The sequence below is a fragment of the Heliangelus exortis genome, chromosome 14, assembly GCF_036169615.1.
Source record: "Heliangelus exortis chromosome 14, bHelExo1.hap1, whole genome shotgun sequence".
NCBI lineage: Eukaryota > Metazoa > Chordata > Aves > Apodiformes > Trochilidae > Heliangelus > Heliangelus exortis.
The window spans coordinates 3459730-3479897 of record NC_092435.1 but is presented as its reverse complement, the minus strand read 5'-3'; the positions used below and the strand labels follow the sequence as shown (position 1 = coordinate 3479897).

At 45.2% G+C, this 20168-nt stretch overlaps 2 protein-coding genes across 7 annotated transcripts; one reads left to right on the top strand and one right to left on the bottom strand.

Annotated features, from left to right (window-relative positions):
- Positions 1-1219: 1219 nt before the first annotated feature.
- DNAAF6 (dynein axonemal assembly factor 6) lies at positions 1220-10445 on the bottom strand. 6 transcript variants are annotated; one of them, XM_071757519.1, is made up of 7 exons: positions 10347-10445; positions 9664-9771; positions 8542-8605; positions 7019-7127; positions 4903-4999; positions 2734-2819; positions 1883-2062 (listed from the first exon to the last, which is right to left on the bottom strand). In XM_071757519.1, exons 2-7 carry the CDS (start codon positions 9748-9750, stop codon positions 1918-1920), a joined length of 588 nt encoding a protein of 195 aa, XP_071613620.1. In that variant the 5' UTR covers positions 9751-9771; positions 10347-10445; the 3' UTR covers positions 1883-1917. The 6 variants fall into 6 exon arrangements, with proteins under 6 accessions (XP_071613623.1, XP_071613622.1, XP_071613620.1 ...); XM_071757522.1 differs by lacking the exons at positions 1883-2062; positions 10347-10445 and adding an exon at positions 1220-1256 and having other exon boundaries at positions 9664-10307; XM_071757521.1 differs by lacking the exons at positions 1883-2062; positions 10347-10445 and adding an exon at positions 1301-1546 and having other exon boundaries at positions 9664-10309.
- Positions 10446-10529: 84 nt separating this feature from the next.
- Positions 10530-19575, top strand: NUP62CL (nucleoporin 62 C-terminal like). The gene is made up of 12 exons (XM_071757501.1): positions 10530-10931; positions 11775-12175; positions 13003-13083; positions 13672-13800; positions 14955-15050; positions 15670-15775; positions 15891-16035; positions 16398-16447; positions 16566-16700; positions 17237-17348; positions 18202-18268; positions 19356-19575. The coding sequence occupies exons 1-12, from the start codon at positions 10636-10638 to the stop codon at positions 19445-19447; spliced, it is 1710 nt and encodes a 569-aa protein (XP_071613602.1). The 5' UTR covers positions 10530-10635; the 3' UTR covers positions 19448-19575.
- The last annotated feature ends 593 nt before the right edge of the window (positions 19576-20168 follow it).

Genomic DNA, 20168 nt, shown 5'->3' with positions numbered 1-20168 from the left:
ATAGTGAGGGGGACTCTCAGCTGCTCCCTCCTCTGTCTGGTGGCTGTGTGTGCCCGAATGACTTTGTATGTGCCTGGGAGACTTTTTCACTCTAGAATAATGCACAAAGCAAAGGAAAAGTCGTAACCCAGCTCAAGAATAAATGCTATGGGACGTGACATTCTCCTTGCCTCCCAACTCACCTGCAGTAGCAGGGCTGGAGGGCAGTTTTCAAACCCTTCTGTGAACAGCAGGGCTGCGTGGCTTTTCTCCATGCAGGTGTTGAGAAGCAGAATAAGTGGAAGACACCACCTAAATATAAACCCTGATTCAGAAGATAAGTGATGGTAAGTGCTTTCATTGTTTGGGAACAAGGACCTCTAAAGTGTTCACTGTAAGAGGCACAACCAGCCTCATCAGAGCCAGTAACTAAAGGCAGTGATATGCAGCCCATTACAGCACTAATAAATCAATGAATGGAGATTATGCTCCCCCTGCTGCAACAGTAAAACCAGGACTCCTCAGCAGCCGGGCATCTGAGGGAGCTTTGTAGAGTAGGAATAACAGACATTCAGATACAATTTAGGGAAACTTCAGAAATAGAAACTGGAGTAGCTGCTTAGTGTTGTCAGCATATCTGGTAGCTTGTGATGTGTGATAACTGAGAAACCAGCTTTCCAGTGCATTAACACTCAAGCAGAGGCTGGGTAGTATTATTCTGACCCAAGCAATTGGTTTACTTTCAAGGGAAGTGGTTGAAATGTAGACATCAGTCTAATTTGTCATGGAATTATAGTGGTATATTACAAATATAATGTAAATTTTGAAAATTCTTAAAACCCCAAAAAATAAACTCATTGTCAGCGTCTTCAGTCTATCACAGAGAACTCATCTGCCACACCTTTAGCTGCATGAATACTTCCTGCAACCTAGCCAGTTATTTTCCTCTGCTTCTTCACCAGAAGAATGCAGGACCCAAGTAATTGTGTTTTTAAAGTGATTACAAGCTTCTGGTTTATATGTTCCTCAAGTTCAACATGCAAGGCTCTGTTTGTCCTCTCCACTTTGATCACTGAGCAAATATGTGTGTTCTGTGCATGATTAACAATGTTAAATGAATATATTTACTCAGTAGCTATTAAGAGACACAGTTTGGTTACCCATATCTGTAGCTCTAGATTGGATCTGAAGGCTGAAGAAAAGCTTTTGCAGCATATCAGCCCTTTAAGTGATGCTTTGTTATGTGAAGTTCCTCTTATTTCATATTTATAAAGTCTCTGGGGACATAGTATAGAGAAAGCAAAGTGAAAAGTAACTGAAATGTTAATCAGAAAACATTCTTTTATTAATCAAGAAGGAACAGGAAAATATCTGGAAGGACAGCATGTGAACAGGTGACACTGAACCATACGTTGTCAAAAATTGTTAAAAAAAAAATTGAGTTGTTCAACAATCCAAGTACAGCTGGTGTAAAGGAGCCTCAAATGTGCATATGGATCTCTGAAAAGCTTCAGTTGTCTCATCAAGAAGTAGCCAAGGGGATTCTGAACTGTCCCCAGTCCCAGCACTGGAGGCCAAGCAAGAATATTACCACTTCCAAGTCTTGCAAGAGTAACCGAGCACCAGACTCATCTGCCACAGACTCATTGTGCATCTGTTCATCAGCCATAACCACAAAAAGACTTTCCCTGACCAACAGATTTGTAATCTCCTGTTTTCTGATTCACAGAGCACATTAACAAGAGCACTGCAAGAGCTGTACAGCCTTAGCTTATAGCACGTATGGATGCTATGTTACTCCTGACTCATTAAATTTCTCCAGAGATATGAAATCTACTATTTCATTTAATTCTACTAACTTGAAGCCTTCAGTTAGGCTTCAAGAAGGCTTGAAACTAAGAGATTACTTCTTGCAAACTTTCTCTGTTTCTCAATGCATCAGACAGAATTTATGAAATCAAACTTCCTTGATAGTCTCAAGGTGACTTCCAGTATCTCCTCTTCAGAGAAAAAATGAGCTTTACCATTCTTGCCATCTACATGGTAGGGGAGGTGCAGCAGCAGCTTCCTGTAAAAAAGGACACTGAATTTCAAGGTCTCAGGTTGGGTGAGCAATTGACTTGATATTGAAAGTTACACTTGCAATTTGTGAACAAAAGAAATGTCCTTTCAGTCTATCTTACTTTCATGACAGGTTGTGGGATTCCTGCAATACCTGGTGCACAGCTACACAGGCCATGAATACTTCCAACACTATTAATTTCATTGGCTATAACAACAGTTCCCAATGATGGACTGAGGGCTCTCTCCACTGTTCTTGCCTTTTCACAGTGCTGTTTAAGTAGCCAAAATCAGTCAAACATTGGAATGGTCTCCCAGGGATAGTGGTGGATTCCCCCACTTTGGAAATCTTCAAGTCTCAGCTCAACAGGGTGCTGAGACATATCATATAAACAATAATATGAGAAGGGTTGGACCAGATGATCCTTGAGGTCCCTTCTGACCTAGCAGTCTATGATTCTATGAAAATCCATCTGAAAGCTATTTTTGCTTGAACAGGATCACAGATTCAAAACTATTACACTATACACCTATGGATGGATTATGTTTGGTTTTGTCTGTATCTAATTCTTACTCACAATTAATAATCTGAACTTCATCTTTGCTTTCCACACAGCAATCAGTTGAAAGCTTTGCTAAACCTCCTTTCAAACAAGGTATTAACTGTACTTCTATAAATTTTGTTTCACTTACTTTTGGGGAGTTCGAAGGTCAAGAACTGTGTCCTGGATATCTAATGTAATGTCTGAGTACTTTGTCTCTGGCAGCTTGATTTTAATCTGTAGTGATAGTAATAGGTAAAGCTAAGACTGGGTATGTAGCCCTACAAGCCATAAAAAGTCTCATCTTCATTAATATTTTGACACTTGTATTTAAGAGCAACATTATGAGCAGGTAATTTGTATCAAGGAAAATATGACAGTGATAATCATTGCTGGCAATAGCTTAGAATTATACTATTTTCTTCAAAATCCTGAGCTGATAATGTACCTGACAGGTATTCTACATCCAGCAAAACCCCCTGGCCTTGACTATTCCAAGCTCTACTCTGTTCTTGTGAGACCCCACCTGGAGAACTGTGTACAGGTCTGGAGTCCTCCACATAAGAAGGGCACGGAGCTCCTTGAACGTGTCCAGAGGAAAGCCACTAAAATATTCAGAGGGCTGGAGCACCTCCCCTATGAAGCCAGGCTGAGGAAGTTGGGGTTGTTCAGCCTGGAGAAGAGGAGGCTCCGAGGTGACCTCAGAGCAACCTTCCAATATCTGAAGGGGGCCTACAAGATAGGTAGGGTAGGGTAGGGCTTTTTACACGAGTGTGTCATGACAGGAAAAAGAAAAATGGTTACAAACTTGAAGAGGGGAGATTTAGGTTAGACATTAGGAAAAAATTCTTTCCTGTGAGGGTGGTGAGACACTGGAACAGGTTGCCCAAGGAAATTGTGGCTGCCTCCTACCTGGAAGTGTTCAGTGCAAGGCTGGATGGGACCATGAGCAACCTGATCTGGTGGAAGGTGTCCCTATCAGTGCAGGGAGTTTGGAACTAGATGGTCTTTAAAGTCCCTTCCAACATTAGCCATTCTATGATGCTCTGATTCTATGAAATCTGATTACTTTTATGACAAGGTGGCATGCTTATTGGATGATGGAAAAGCTGTGGATATTGTCTGTCTTGACTTTAGTGAGGCATGTGACAGTTTCCCACACCATTCTCCTAGAGAAACTGTGTGCTCATGGCTTGGATGGGCATGTGCAGTGCTGGGTTAAAAAGCAGTTGAATATTAGGGCCCAGAGAGTTGTGGTCAATGGAGTTAAATCCAGCTGGCAGCCTGTCACAAGTGGTGTCCCCCAGGGCTCAGTACTGGCACCATTCCTGTTTCATCTAGGTTGGATGTTAGGAAAAACTTCTTTACAGAAAAGGTGTTCACAAAAAGCAATGCAGCAGTGTGAGAGACTCAGGTTCCTCATATCATAAGCTCGAGTTTGTATTTAAATTAGGTATGTTTCAGCTTCTGAAAAAGTAGCCCTTGCTTTCTGTACCTCTTGTAAACTGCTTTTGTGCTGGTGCCTGTAAGCAGGATTACTACACAATTAAAAATTATCACGTGTACCAATAGAAAAATAGATGTGGTGTAGCACAGCTTGTTCAGTCACAAGGAGAACATGGTCAACAAGTCTGCTGTGGAAGCTTTTATTTGAGAGACCTGGTTATAAGACTGCTTTTTGGTAAGAGGTGCTTATAATGCCCACTGCAATCTTTACTGAGGGAGGAGAATGCTCATGTATTTGGCCCAATGACCCTAATGCTCAGTTCTGATTTGCACTTTGTGCTTCTATTCTGCCAAATGCTGAAGACATGTGGGTAATGTGTAATGGGATTTACTTTCTATTTACCTTCCTCTGCCTTCCCCCTATCTGCCTTGTCTTACATATTGTACTCTGGAAAAAAAGAGAAGGGCTCACTTACTGTAGTAGTTTACTGATTTTAAAGTGACTTAAAACTTGTGAGTTGCTTTTTCACTTTTTTCCCTGTGAGCAGGTTGCAATGTCTTTAAAGGAAAGGAAGGGAAGTCTTGTGGATTCTACAGATGAGGCTGTTGCTGAGGGACAAGTAGAAACCCTTGCAGAGAGCTCCAGACATTTTTCTATGGCTTTTCATCTGCACGTGGAGTTATTTAACTGCCTTGCAGACTGCTAGCAGTAACTGAATTTTAACTTTGAAGCTTGGAGTGAACTGGAAGACTCCTACAGCAGGCCAAAGGCAGCAATATGGTTTGGTGTTTACATTCTGTCCTGCAAGAAGGTGGCAAGGTTGAAAAAGAGAAAGAGCACAAAGAAAGGATGAGATACAGGTTCAGCTCTCACCACCATATCTTCACAGCACGCTGTGGAGGGGTCTTTCCTGTTCATCCCAAAGAAGATATCCTCTGTTCCTAGATGCTGTTTGAATAAAATCTGATACCTGGGGAAAAAAAAAAAATAAATTGCCTAATAATACTGGAGAATGAGCAGAAGACTAAAGGAGATTTATTTCTCAGAGGACCATAACCATCCTCATGGTGTAGTCAATCCTTTTCAGGTCTTTCTTCAAGCCACCTGAACTGGGTTTCTGTCCAGACCCACGACTGGGTTAGCCAAAACACAACAAGATAAAATCACTCATTCCACCTCCCAAGGCACTCACTTTGCTGCCTCTATTTCAATCACCAGCCTTTGCAGGATCAAGAAATACATCCTAAGTGAATATGATACTAATCAACAAGTCAAACACTACAAACTCTTGGGAAATGGATATGAAAAGGACGCTGTTTTCTTATTCTGTCCTATTCAATATCTATTCTGTTTTGTAATTCAACATTTGCTTGCAGCCTAAGCATAACATTATTTTGTCAAATTTTAGTTCTTTTGCATTCAGACAACATTTATTTTCTACTCCTCCACATCTACAAGTTGTAGAAACACATACTCCCTTGCTCTTGATACTTAATGGAGGAGGAGACACAAACTAAAGGTTATATTTAGAACAAATATTGCTCTTACTAAGCTGAGCAAAATAAGTGCACTGAGGCTTTCTCTGTGCTGTTGGAGAGGGTGCATGCAAAGACTTTTTCACATCTCCAGTTCTCATATGCATATGCAATAATTCCTAGGTCAATGACAAGTCTGTAGAAAAGCTCTATCAAGTAAACAGATGAGCTGCTCCTTCTCTATCCTGCCTGTGTACATGCAGCATTGCTCTAAAAGGTGAGGGGAGAGGGCAGAGATTGGCAGGGAGTGTTAGGGAGAGACGTTTAGTGTTTTGGTTATGCCCCATTAATCTTCCATCTTGTAGATTTCAAAGTGCTGGATTTCATTTTTTTATTTCATTAACTTGTTCCTCCCACAGCTGTGTTGCAGAGGAAGGCAGAAGAGGTGACAAAAGTTTGTGAGAGCCTCCACAAGGAGCAAGAGCACAGCTTTCGGATCACATTTGATTGAGGGACTCCCAAGTTAGAAGGATTAAGCTGAAATCTCCACAACACCTGAAGGGCATGACCTACATGCATGCTCACACTCATGCTTAAGAAAAATGAAGGTTTGGCACTACAAACCAGCAGGTATGGTGTGCAACTTCACGGGCTTCAGTCCACCTGCCCCCAAATTTAACACTCCAGGATATGCCATCAGAACACTGATTAGAAATGGAAAGGATGCTTTGTGGATTGACCCTGAAGGCTTTCTGACCCCTACAAACTTCAACCAGCACGCCTGATTGTATCTCTTTCAAGAATGTTTTTGTGTAGTGAAATGAGGCAATCAGGTGTTGCTAATTAGGAGGTGGGAGGTGTGAGCTTGTGTTAAGCCCACCTGTGCCCAATTAGGACTGACCCCAGCTGTGCATGAGCAGGATTGGGCAACCAATAAACCCTTTATTGGTTTATTTATAAAGGTTTAAGTAAGGTTTATTTATAAAGGGTTTATTGGTGGGCTTAACACAAGCTCACACCTCCCACCTTGTAATTAGCAACACCTGATTGCCTCATTTCACTACATTTTTGTTACAGTTTTCTATGAGCAAGGAAAAGGACTCAGCTTTTAGGTTGTACCCTGTCAAGCTAAGATTGAATTACAAGACTTAGAAGTGGGTAACTGGGAGTGGTTAAAACCACTCCTCACATGTTGCTTTAGATGCAACACTCACACACGTCCTTCCTTGTTTGTGACACAAGCTTTTGCACTCAAATCCAGTGGATCATCACAGAATCATAGGATGGTTTCTGTTGGAAAGGACCTTAAAGATCATCTAGTTCCAATGCCCTGCATGGGCAGGGACCTCTTCCACCAGCCCAGGTTGCTCAAAGCCCCATCCAACCTGGCCTTGAACACTTCCAGGGATGAGGCTTCCACAGTGTCCCTGGGCAGCCTGTGCCAGTGTCTCACCAATGCTGTTTAATTCATGTTTCCACTGTGAAGCCTCTGCAGGCAGTCTCTGTTCACTTACTCTGGCTCTTCTCTAGGGTCCCATATATCATCAAATTCAGATCCTTCTGGGACCTCCTCTGTATTCCAAATAGTTTTCCTGTTTTCAGATTTCCCTTGACAAGAAGCACCTGTAAGTGATAAGAAAATTCACACCATCATATTTTGGAATGTCCCTGTCCCTTTTTGTTTGCTGAAAGCTTAGCTTTTTCTAGGCTTTAGAAAAATCCTTGCATCAAAAGCTTTCCAATTATTGATCACAGTTTCCTTCACTTCAGCATCTTACGATACGAAGAGAATTTGCAGAGGGAGAATGTTTGCTTTTCCTTTGCCTTAAATGTTCATTCCCCAGCTTCAATGTCAAGGAAATCATCCTTTCTTTCAGGCATAAAATATCTAGCATTTCAGGATGGGTAAAGTGTAGAAGAATAAAATGTTAATATTCCCCAAGCCCCTTGACATATTTCAGTGAGAAAAGTAATTTACAAAAGGACCTCCTCCTTACCTAGAAATCCAGTCCTCTCATTAATTATCAGCCCAGATAGGGTACTAAAGACACATGGTGGTTCACAGGAAGAATAAATCCTATGGCTTATGCCTTTCCTACATGGGAAAATGTATTTTCTAGTAAGCTGGTAGAATCTCTGGTTATGGTTGGAAACCCAAGTGAAAATACTTGACCCCTTCTATTTGGCACAATTCCTTTCCTGCTTTATTGACCTTTCTTGCAGCTCATAACTAAGCTGCCCCATAATGCAAAGTATTAGCTCCAGGAAGAGCTTTACATAAACTTTGCCAAGACTAAACTTGTCCTTCCTTTTTTTCCTGAGTCCATTACAGGTTTTCAACACAAACTTAGGAACCCTCAGGATATTTGTTCTCTGTTGTTCTCTTCTTTCTAGATGATGCCAGCACACCTGGAGTCAGGTAAAGCATGTAATTGTCTGGAGTTCCCAGGCAAAAAACTTAGTGCAGGGAGGAGTGACTGAAAAGCATCTCTTTGTCTGTTGAGGGCAGCACTGAACAAAGCTTCTATTTCTTCCCACGAGTGGTCTAAATAGGGCTGTGAAATTCTGGGGGGGGAATATGGTGTGACTGCATTTCATAATACACTGCATTGCTCCTCCTCCTCACAGGAAGAGGCTCCATGAAGATCCATTCAGGTGAGTTCTTAAAGACCATCTTCCTCTGCACTGACAATCCCACACGAGGACTTATGTGAAGTTTTGGTGCTCAGCTATGATTCCCCTCAGCCCATGACCAGGCTGTGCTCAGTCCTCTCTTTATCCTTCCCACATGAAGCTGCTGTGCTCTGGAGTCACCCTTTCAGCTTCTCTTGGTGTATTTGCAGCTGAGCTTTTGGAAAAGGAAGAATTTTACAGCATAATTTAAACCTGTAATGCTGTTTCTGTCCCAAAGGTCACTGACCACTCTCTTACTCTACCAGTGACAACTTCCTGCAGCTGCTACAGTCTGTTAACACGGGACCAAATGCTAAAACACAAATATAATACAAATACAAATAATACAAACACTCTTCCTTACCAGTGGTCTCTCTCTTTAGTGGTCCAATACTACCAGGAGTCATGGCACTAACAGAATGTTGTGGCTGCAAAAAGGGCAAACAGAACTGCAATCATCTTTCAAAGAGCCCAGCTCCATAAAAATGATAATGTCAATAAGTACAAATGTTATCTGGGGACAAGCAAATTGCTGCTAGAATCCAAAAAATACCATCCCACAGTTTCGTGACCAAACCACTCAACGTTCTCCCTTTTTCTCTCTCACCCAGCAGAAAGTGACCTCAGCACCCTGGGTTCAAGCAGGACTCCCAGAAGAACAGTATAACACAGAGATGTGATTTTTGAGTAGTAGTTTCCATGGTATTGGGGCAAAACTTCCACACTTTGCCTGCCAAGAAAATGTTGCAGGCAACAAAGGGTGCTGCGTGAAGACCCCTCCACAGCACTTGGCTTCTTTTTGACAGCAGAGATCATTTGAGGCAACAACAATTTTTTTCTAATTATGAATCAATTTAGTGCTAGTAGGCCACTGCAAGGCATTTTTCTATAGATGAAGATTCCTTGGTTTTACAAAAGTGCCTCATACGTGCAGTACATTACATTAAATCAAAATACAGATTTCAATTTACCCAGGTTGGCTCAGACTCAATTGACATCCCCTGTAGCATTTTTCCATTCCAAAAGTGTCATTCATTTTACTAATAAGCTGTAAACAAATGCTTTTAAAATGGGGAATTTTTGCTGCAGAGATGCACAGCAATAATGTTAGCTCTAAAAGGCAGGCACTAAACAGCTGAAGGGTAGCTAGAGAGTCAAGGACCATATCTCCAACCTACTGAAAGGAAACCTCAGTGGTTATGCACCCCTTTTATCCCAGATATTACTGCCATTGCTACTGCCAGGGCACAACTGCTGGGTCACAAATCTCTCCTTGTTTTCTGGGGGTATCTTGCTACTTATTGTCTTCCTCAAGAGGAGGTTAGCCTAAAAGTATCTTCTAGCAGTTTTTGTCAGCTCAAAACCTTCTAAAGGATTTCATTCTCTTTTTACCCACTTTGGGAAAAGAGGTTTGCTTCTCTACATACACAAGGTTCGTGTATGCTACAACATGTTAAAGAAGCAGAATTTCTTAGGAAGAACTCACCACGTGTTCATCATCATCTTCTTCTTGAGCTCCATGAAGGAGTTGGGCAAGGGACTGCAGAGCAGAGCCTGAGGAAAGACTGTCCATGTCAACAGCCACTGCTCACCTCTGCAGGAAAAACAAGTGGCAGATGAAGGAAGAACAGAACGTGTTCTGTGCTGCCCATAAATCCCCATCTTTCTGTGCGTTCTGGAAGGATAAAGTTTAGTCAAAGTGTGACACGCGTGCTGTCTAAAGATATCTCCTGGAATGTAACCAGCCTTTCCTCTGTTCTGGGATCACGGATTCCCCATATTGCTCCCCAGACACCAGTGCAACCCCAGCTGAAGCCCCCAGTGACCGTGAGCCCCGGCAGCCCCCACGCCAACACGGATTCCCAGACAGGGGGAGGGCAGCAGGACGCCTTGGCTTAGATCTGACGTTGAGGGGCCAGACAGAGGTCTTCACGCAGAATCTCTGCCCACACGCCTTGCTCCTGAGAGGCCTAGGACAGCCCAGCTCCAGGCCCAAGCCGAGGGCGAAACAGAGCGCGGGGGAAACTCGCCCTCGGCACGGCCCCGGTCTCCGGCGGCACAGCGGCTGCATCCCCGCGGTACGGTCCCCGGGGCAGCCCACCCTGCCACTGCCGCCCCAGTCGTGTCGCAGCCGCCCCAAAGCCCCGGTGCCTCCGCACTGCCCACAACCTCCCCCCGCCCGCCGCCTCCGGACGCGTTCCCCGTCGCCGCGGCAACGGTGGCGCCGCTGCCCCGCCCCCTGCCGCCTCGCCGGCCAATCCGCGTGCGGCGGCGCCGGCGGCACCAGCCAATGGGCGCTGAGGGCGGGAAGCGGCGGGCGGGGGGCGGGCACAGGGCGGTGTCCGGCGCGTCATCTGTGCGCGCGCGGCGCCCGCTGCGTGTCGGTGTCGCGGGTGTCGGAGCCGAGCGGGGCGGCAGCGGGAGCCGCGGGTCCTGCTTCCCGCGGGCCGCAGCCGCCATGAGCCAGTTCAACTTCGGGTCGGGTGCGGCGGGAGGCGGCTTCACTTTCGGCACGCCGAAGGCGGCCATCACGACGGCCATAACGACGGCAACGGGCGGCTTCTCCTTCTCCATGCCTGCCGCCTCCGGGGGCTTCAGCTTCGGGAGCGCGGCCCAGACGCCTGCCGGTAGCAGCCAGCCCGCCGGGCTCTTCTCATTCAGCACTCCGAGCAGTGCCGCGCAGCCGGCGAGCTTCAGCTTCGGGACCCCGGCCACGGCCGCGGCGGCGCCGGCAGCGAACGCGTTCCCGCTGGGGTGAGAGGCCCGGGGGTCGGCGGGTCCCGGCGTGGGGGTGTTGGCTTTGCTGAGTGGCCCCGGCCGCTGGGGAATTGGAGCGGGGGATGTCCTTGGGCATGCTGTGGAAGTGCTTTGCGAGCGATCCTCAAGGGAGGCAAACCTGTTGTTCTGGTGCCTTAGAATTCCCTCGCCCTGGAGCACGTTTGGAAAAGCGTTCAGTGAGCCCCGCTGTTTGTCAGTGCTGCCTCCTGCAGATAAATGTTAATTAAGAATAAGCTGACCACCCTTCAGTGTGTAATTGGGGCGTCGATGCTTGCATGAAGAAACGGTGAAGCTCTGCATCCAAGCAGAGGCCGTGTGCTTCCTGATCTGAATCTGGAGTGCTCAGGATGTTTCCCCATCCCAGGGGGACTCTTGTGTCTTTAAGACAGGCTGTAAGCCTTGAGGTGGTTCTTCAGAACTGCTCTTCTATCAAAGGTTGCCAGGTGGGAGCAGTGAGAAGGGAGCTCCAGTGGGGATTGGCAGTAAATTCAGTTGAAAAAAAAGTAGTGTTATGTAGAGGAAGTGAAAAGAGCACTTAGGAGCAGAGAGAATAAGCACCTTCACTTACCCTGCTGCAGGGGGTGTCTTCTGGTGCTTGGATGGCAGGGGGGATAATGAAGGGGAGGGGTGAGTATAAAGAGACTTAAGAGAGGACTGCAAGTGACAGGAGTTGCAATACAGTCTTGGTCAAAATTGGAGCATTAATCTGGGCAAGGGCACAGCTTTTTTGAAAGGCAGCTTCTTCTGTCAGCAAATGGTCTGTATGAAAACCAGTCAGTACTTGATGCCTCAACCAGGTCGGCTTCTTTTCTTCTCCAGGGCAAATGCACCAAAATTAAACTTTGGAGGCAGCACTCAAACTCAAGCTCCTGGAATCACAGGGGGGTTTGGGTTTGGCACCTCTGTACCAACCAGTGTGCCCTCAAGTCAGGCAGCAGCCCCTTCTGGCTTTGTGTTTGGATCTGCTGGCACCACCACCACCACCACCACTGCCACCACCACCACCACGCAGTCTGGGACAACTGGAGGGTTCACTTTTTCTGGTGGTACCACAACTCAAGCTGGAACAACCATCTTCAATGTTGGCACTGCAGGCCTGCAAGCAGCACCCACAGGGTTGACCTTTGCAGCAGCACCTGCAGCTGCTGCCACCACTGCTGCCACCTTAGGAGCTGCAACCCAGTCAACGACCCCCTTCAGCCTTGGGGGGCAGCCTGCAGGTGAGTGCCTGGGCTTCAAGTGTCAGCTGTAGTCAGGAAGCCTGTCAGCACAGAGGACAGCTGGGGATGATGTGGAGGTTCTGAGGCCCTCCTGCTTCTGCTGGTGTGAGGGGAAGCAATTGGGTGGAATCAGTGGCCTTTCTGATATGCTTATCCAGGGTCTTCAGAGATGAGTAACAATTTCTGTTTAGTCCTTGGCACACTGTGTTTATTGGGAAGCCAATGTCTCCAGCCTCACATGTCACTGACCTTGTATTGATTGATTGTTTTCTTGAGGCCAGCAGGTGTGTCTGAATCTGTTTCTTCATATGACAGTAGTTGCCAGAGTTTGAACATGTGCTTAGGTGGGCTAGGGAGTCTGCCTCTTGTCTGGGCCAGTCTGGTCAAGCAAAGCATGTGCTTGTGGAAGTTTCTCAGGACAGCACCTTGATCTGGCTGGTTTTTGTGATAAACCCCTGTTTACCTTCTCAGTGGCAGGAAGCTTCCCACTCCTGCAGAGCCTGGCAAAAGTTGATTTTGCAGCTTTTGGTAGTCTTGTTGGCACCAGTGCAGGCCTTGGAGGGAAGGTCATCAGCCCTGGGGTGAGGGTGATGTTCATCTGTGGTAGAATCCTAGAAATTTTTTTTAGGTAAGGAGCCTGTTGGCCCTAGTTCATTTTCTGGATACTGAAAAGTATTTCTTACCTCAAACATTAATGTTTTTCTTACGCTTTTATGGCTTCTAACTTGACATCACTGCTGTGATGAGCAGGAATTTCTGCAACTCTGTATTCCTTTTATTTATGTTGCTTGTGTTGGGTCTGAACTTTGGGTCTTTGCCTTCAACAGCAGCCACTGGTGTACCCACAGCAACTCCGACCACCAGTACCAGCCAGGGACCTGCTCTGTCCTTTGGCACCAAGCTTGGAGGTAGGAAATTATTTGGGGAAATAGATAATCATTGAATTATTATGGAAATAATTACCCAAGACTCATATAAGTTCTCTGAGCTGCTTGTAGAATGCTTCATCTGCCTCTTCATCCTGGTTGGGTGGTCTGGTGTAAGACTCCCAGCATGAAAACTGAAATAATTAACTTGAAATAATAACTCAAGACTCAGTGAGTCTGCTGCCCTTCTGCGAGTATTCTGCTAAACTGGAGTCTGGGAGTGGGCTGGAAGTGTTTTATACCATGAATTTTCAATGGCATCTGTAATTTGGGACAGTTTATACTGCCATAGAACTCCATATCCAGTATATTCTGTTGCATCCCATGTGCCAAGTTCTGAGGAGCACTTATTGCTGGAGCATAGTGGAAGGGAGCCACGGGTTTAAAGGGTACATTGGGAAAGAGAGAGAGTAGAGACAGGATATGAGGAAAAAGTTTAAAATTCTTACATCCAGAAAAAGTTGGTGGGGATAGGCAAATCTGTAGTGTGTTCTCAGCATGAATCTTCTGAAATGGGTTAGAACTTTTTGTGGTTTGGTTGTACAAGGTGGTTGCTTTCTCTGTTTGTAGTAACATCCACAGCTGCTACAACTGCTGCCACAACCACAACTTCCATTCTTGGTTCCACGGGGCCTCCCCTGCTTGCAGCTATAGTGAGTTCTTCAGCATCAACACCATCCACCACCACGGGCCTCTCACGTAAGACACAATATCCTAGGTGTTTTTTTTTTATTTCCTTTTCATCCACAGCTGAGCTTTCTAGTGATGATTTAGCTGCTGTCTTCCAGACATCAGTGCCTTGAGTCTGGTTACATCTGCCTTTGACTCTTGCAGTAATAGCTGTTGGCATTTCTTTAAGGACAGCAGCCTGTGACAGGGGAGATGTAGCATGCTAAAAACAAGTATTCATGCAGCTGTGTGTTTGTGAGTTCCTCTGGTAATAACTGGCAAGTTTCTTCTTGCAAAATTATTTGTGTGGCAGGAAATGGTGTCTGCTGGTTGACAGCTTTAAGGGAATAGCCCAGGTTTTTAGAGTCCTAACATCTCTTCCTCAGCCTGCAAAGAGACACTAACGCTTCAGTTTCTTTTGATTATGGTGACCAGCCACAGTAAGTGTCAGTGTTTATCAGTGTTAATACAACTGTTCTGTACATGATGCTGTCTTACACCTACCTCTGAAAATTCAGGCAGCTTTTCCCAAGGACCTTCAAGTTTTATGCTGAAGCCACACTGATTACATTCAATGCAGCACCTACAGATTGCAGCTGATCTGTATACCAGCCTAACAACTTGTATTTTTAGTAGCTCTACAATTCTTGGGTTGCTACTCTAGGTCCAAAGCTGACCCTTAATCTTGGTGTTTAAGAATGCTTTTAAACTAAGGGGGTTTCTGTGTTTATGGGGATGTCTGAAAACTCATTCCTGGTTGATAACAGGTGGGCTGTTCCCAGGCAACTGAAATGTGCCCAGTGTGTTTCCTGTAGTACCTGCAACTGTGTTGCTTTAGCAAGTCCAATGGTGCAGAGATTGCATTTCTGGCCTGTGCCCATTGCTTATTTTAGCATTTGATAGTGCTTAAATGTTAGATAATTCCAAAGAGGTAAAGAGAAGTGAGAGAAGCTTGGCCCCTGGGCTGATAAAGGCTCCTGGAAGAACCATGGAGCATTCTGACTGTGTTTATAGCTTCAGCCTCTTTTCCTGTGGTGTCTGGATGATCCTTCACCTAAAGAGTAACCCTGGTTAATACAAGTAAAGACCAGATGGAGATGAGTGAGCAGGCTGGGCAGAGCTTTTCAAAGGGCTGCTGTATTTAATGGGTTATACAAAATCTTACTGTTGTCTTCTGTTTACAGTTGGTGCTCCTTCCACTGGTACAGCCAGTCTTGGAACTCTTGGGTTTGGATTAAAAGTTCCTGGAACAACTGCTGCTGCCACAAGCACTGCCACCAGTAAGAAACTGATGCTGGAAGCAGCTGAAGAAGGGGAGGCCTGCAGTGGAATTTGCTGCTGCAGTACTGGGATTCAGGACTGAATATCCTTTCCTTTACACAGTCACCAGTCAGTTTTCAGTGTAGTAATTTGAATGCTGCTCTAAAGCTTGTTTCTGGAGCAGCTGTGCAAAATTTGAGCTCAGTGCCTAGAAGTGCCACGTGACTGTCTGACAGTACCATCTGATAGGTTTTTGTATATTTGTAAAAACATAGAAATCTCATCTTATGCAAAGGTGCAGATGAGCTGGGTGTGCTGGTGGTTACTAGGTTTGATGCTAAAACATGAGAAGGTTGAGGGGGTGTGAACTACTGCTGTGTTTCTCCTGAATAATGCCCAGGTTGAGTGCAAGGTGTAAAACGTGTCCTCGTTTTACTAGAGCTACAAGTAGGGCACTTAGAGTACACTACTTTTGTGTCAAGATGTGCTTCCTTCTTGAGAGATGGGAGACTTGCTTTTTTGTTAAGGGGACTTATTTAAGCTCACAGAGCACTGTGCTTAGAAGTGTATATTGGACCTTTTCTCTCTTTGTTAGATAGCAGATCTCTTCTGCTGCTTGACTTGAATCTCTTCTTTCAGGCACAACTTTGACTTCTGGCTTTGCTTTGAATCTTAAGCCATTAACTACGACTGGTGCCATTGGAGCTGGGACTTCTACAGCTACTGTAACTACAACCACCACCACGTGAGTATTTCCTGGCTGGGGCAAGAGAGAGTATTAGTGCTGGTGGAAATGTGTGTTGTTGTATTTGTTTTGGTTGTTGTTTCTGAGTTCTGTACTGTCTGGCACTTCCTCTTAGCACCCCTCCAGTGATGACTTATGCCCAGCTGGAGAGCTTGATAAACAAGTGGAGTCTGGAACTGGAAGACCAAGAGAAACACTTTCTTCATCAAGCTACACAAGTTAATGCCTGGGATCAGACACTGATAGAGAATGGAGAGAAGGTCAGGTGACATTCAGTGTAACCTGGTTGTGCTTGCTGAGATCCTTAGAGGTGTTAAGTGTTCCAGATGCAGCAAGCCATCTAGTGGGACTTTCTGCTTGTAAAAGAATGGGTGTGGATCTGTTATATCTGGGTGCAAGACTTGCTGTGTGTCTGTTCTGGTCTATAGGTGCTGAAGCTTGGGCATCTTTTCCATGGGTTTATGGTAGTAAATTATGTTGGAGTGGAGCTTTCAAAGCCAAACTCCCATCATTCAGTTTTTGGTCTAGTTTTTGTTTCTAGTGGGCACATGTATGGTGCTAGCTTTCTCAGTTGCAACCACTTGACCTGAGTTTTTGTATTTGGATTGTCTTCTGTTTGCAGATTACTTCATTACACAGAGAAGTAGAGAAAGTGAAGCTTGATCAGAAGAGGTATGAAACTATGAAGACTTGAAGGGATGCAAAAAAGAAACAAATCTTGCAATGTGGTATGGCAGATCTAGAACGTATATAACCTCTCAGCTGAGTGGTTAATGTTTTCTCTTTACAGACTGGATCAGGAACTAGACTTCATTCTGTCACAGCAGAAAGAGCTTGAAGATTTGTTGACTCCTCTGGAGGAGTCTGTGAAGGAACAGAGTGGGACTATCTACTTGCAGCATGCAGATGAAGAACGGGAGAGGACGTAAGACAAAAATCTGATGAGCAGACTAATGTCATGATCAATGAGCAAGAAGTAGAGTTGGGATGAATGCATTGATTTATCATTCATTGGCTTTTGCCAAATACTCTCTAGGAAAAGGTTACTAATTTTGGCATAATCCCTGAAAATTAGTGACTAGTGACCAAAGTGATGAGAACAGGATACATTATGTGTGGCTCATGCCTTGTAAGTCAAGTGTTGAACTGTAGCAGGGTAATTAAAATAAGTGTTAGGTTGAAGAGAGATGAATCTTGGCAGAATCTGGGCTAGCTGGTTCCTTCAGTTCTGACAAAACCTTACAGAAAGCCCTCAAACACTCCTTCCTATCCCTGTGTATCTGTCAAGAGAGGAAGAGGCTATGAGTTACTTCATCTGTGTGACTGAATGCTGCTGTTCCCATGTATCTGCCAGCCTTGCTTGGAAGGCACAGAAGTTTTGCCCAAAGTTTGTGTGATTCGTAACCAATTTTCTGAAGTTCCCTTCAAATATTCTGACCTTGGTTCCCCTGCCTTTTGCAGCTATAAACTGGCTGAAAACATTGATGCTCAGTTGAAGCGTATGGCCCAGGATCTGAAGGACATCACTGAGCACTTGAACACATCAAGAGGCCCAGCAGACACAAGTGACCCGGTAAATCAAAGCTCTTTTTTTTTTTTTTTTTTTAATATATTGGTAAGAGACAAAGAATGTTGGTTTTTTTTAACTCTTTGTCCACTCCTGGATACTCTGCTATGTGCAGTTTCAGCCTCAGGAAGGGCTTTTTGTTTTTTTCCTTTGGTTGTTTCTTTTCTATTAAAACTTGCACTATAGCACCATGCAGGCCAGGCTGACTGCAGTTCTGTTAATAGTTTTACAAGTATCTTGCTCTGGTTATTGGTTGTTGTCTAATTTTTGTCTAGATTACAACTCTTGTCAGAGGCATTTCTTAATGCTGACCTAGCTGCTGCACTGCTTGGATCATTCTTGTGGCAAATCTAAATTTTGTTCAGAATGCCCTCTGTAGCTGCTGAGTTTTTTTCTTTTATACTACTTTTCCATCCCCCTGAAAACAAGATCTGAATTGCCAGCTCTTGCTGATATGTATTAAACTGATCTTGGTGTTCCTTGTGGCTTTTATGACAAGCTTTTTGTCAGTAAAAATTTCCCTTCAGTGTCTCAGGCTGAGATTTTTCTCGCATTCCATTTTTACTTTTGCCATCTCAAATGTGAGGTGATTGATGTGATTCCTAGGTCTGAACTGGACTAAGCCTGAGCCACAGGTGTGTACTTTTCACTAGTCTATTTCCTTAATGGTAAAGAGAAGCAAAACAGGACAGTTGCTGCCCAGACTTCCTTGGGAAAGTGGCTGCCACGTTACTGGAGCTGTAGAAAGGAGAAATTTGTTTGCATTGTATTCCAAAAGCAGGCACATGCAGGGTGTCTTTTACTGCCTTTGCTTTTTATGGACTGTCACCAACGACTTGCACCTTCTCTTCCCACACAGCTTCAGCAAATCTGTAAAATTTTGAATGCACACATGGATTCATTGCAGTGGATTGACCAAAACTCAGGTGAGAGTCACCTTTTAGCTTTTTTGGAATGTAAATAGAAAGCATGTAGCATGTGTGCAAGTGCATTTTGACCATAAGTTCCTGAAGCTCCTTGAGCAATCTTCTCCTTCTTGTCCCTTTCAATGATTCCATCCCTTCTGTGCTTGAATTCTCCTGACATGCATCAAAGGCCTCTGCTGAGAAGTAGTTTCTTGGAACTGCCAATGGTTTACAAAATGAAGTACTGCTTGATACATATCAGTGCAAAGCCCAGGACTTGAAAACTTTATGCTTTGTCCTGTCAAACTAAGGTTAAATATTTTAACTTCTAAAGCGCTGTGGGATTTCCCTTTGAAACAGGAAAACTGGGGAAAGTGTGTGTTTAATGCTGTCATTCCCCCCTTCCAGCCCCCAAGGGGAAAGCCAAATCCAGGTCCAACTGAGCAGGATGTGTTTACCCACAAGCACAGTTAACACAGGAGCAATAGCTGATGTTAGCCACACATGGGGCATGGCAGCATAAAGCAGTGCTCCTCTCATCACCACTAGACTGGCCTCACTAGGGCTGTGAAAGTGAAAGTTGGGGAAACTGCTTTATAAAGCAATGAATGGGTTTTTCTGGAGCTGCAGAGCAGCTCGTGGTTCCTTTTCAGGCAAGGTTTGCTCAGCTCTGATGCAGTGCCTGAAGCTGCCACAAATGGGCATGGCACCCAGCACCATGGCACCCAGCACCATGGCACCCAGCACCATGGCACCCAGCACCATGGCACCCAGCACCATGGCACCCAGCACCATGGCACCCAGCACCATGGCACCCAGCACCATGGCACCCAGCACCATGGCACCCAGCACCATGGCACCCAGCACCATGGCACCCAACATGTCCCAGGTTTCATCTGCTTATGCCTGCGAGTCCCCAAGTGCCTCATTATTTTTCAGACAATTTTTTTTGCCCTGGAGGATTATCGGTGCTGCGTGCTGGGTTTTCCTCCTTTGTGTGGTGTCCAGTCTGAATGACTGAATGTTACTCTTTCTGCTTCTGTGGGCTGAGCTGTGCAGGGTTGTGTTTTGGGGTGGTTGTAAGAAGAATTGCTTGTTTCTCCCACAGCTGTGTTGCAGAGAAAGGTAGAAGAGGTGACCAAAGTTTGTGAGAGCCGCCGCAAGGAGCAAGAGCGCAGCTTTCGGATCACATTTGATTGAGGGACTCCCATGTTAGAAGGATTAACCTGAAATCTCCACAGCAATTAGAGGTTATTGGGGATCTAGGTCTCAAGTAACGATCGGAGCTTGTTTCTTTTCTTGCAATAAAATCTGCTGTTTGTTCCAAAGCCAGGCCTTGCTGTGTTTTAGTGGTGTTCACCCGCTCCAGTCTGGGAGGCTGCAGGAAGCCACTGAGGCAAAGGGCTCTGGAGTGGAGGATTGTGCTGGGGGACCCTCTGTAAAGCAGCAATACCTGGGCCCTTTAGGAGATAGACAAGTAACTCAGGTTAGAAAGTGTAAAGATCATCAAAGTCAGCAGAACAGCCCCCTTGAACTTCTGGAGGGAAGATCTTGGCCTGTTTCAGGACATGGTCCACAGCATCCCTTGGGGGACAGTCCTGAAGAGGAAAGGAGCCCAGGAAGGCTGGGTATGCTTAAAGGAGGGAGTCTTAAATGCAGAGGAGCAGGTCCCCCCTATGTCCCAAAAGCAGTCAGGGAAGAAGACCAGCCTGGCTGGACAGAGAACTTTGGCTGGAAGTCAGAAACAAGGAAAGTTGATGGCCTTTGGAAAAGGGGCAGGTAACTTAGGAAGACTGCAGAGATGCAGTGAAGCTGTGCAGGAGGTAACTCAACTTGGCCACTGCAGTGAAAGATTAAAAAAAATAAATGTTTCTACAGATATATTACCAACAAAATGAGGGACTAGGGAGATCATCACTTA

Bases quoted from the DNA above. Each gene is read 5' to 3' on its own strand.
- DNAAF6 (XM_071757519.1), bottom strand. From the start codon at position 9,750: ATGGACAGTCTTTCCTCAGGCTCTGCTCTGCAGTCCCTTGCCCAACTC. The intron at 5,000-7,018 runs GTAAGTGAACAG...TTTTTTCCCCAG, and splicing joins GACCCTAGAGAAGAGCCAGA to GTATCAGATTTTATTCAAAC. The intron at 2,820-4,902 runs GTGAGAGCTGAA...CTATCACTACAG, and splicing joins CGTGCTGTGAAGATATGGTG to ATTAAAATCAAGCTGCCAGA.
- NUP62CL (XM_071757501.1), top strand. From the start codon at position 10,636: ATGAGCCAGTTCAACTTCGGGTCGGGTGCGGCGGGAGGCGGCTTCACT. The intron at 16,036-16,397 runs GTCAGGTGACAT...TTCTGTTTGCAG, and splicing joins TGATAGAGAATGGAGAGAAG to ATTACTTCATTACACAGAGA. The intron at 17,349-18,201 runs GTAAATCAAAGC...CTTCCCACACAG, and splicing joins CAGCAGACACAAGTGACCCG to CTTCAGCAAATCTGTAAAAT.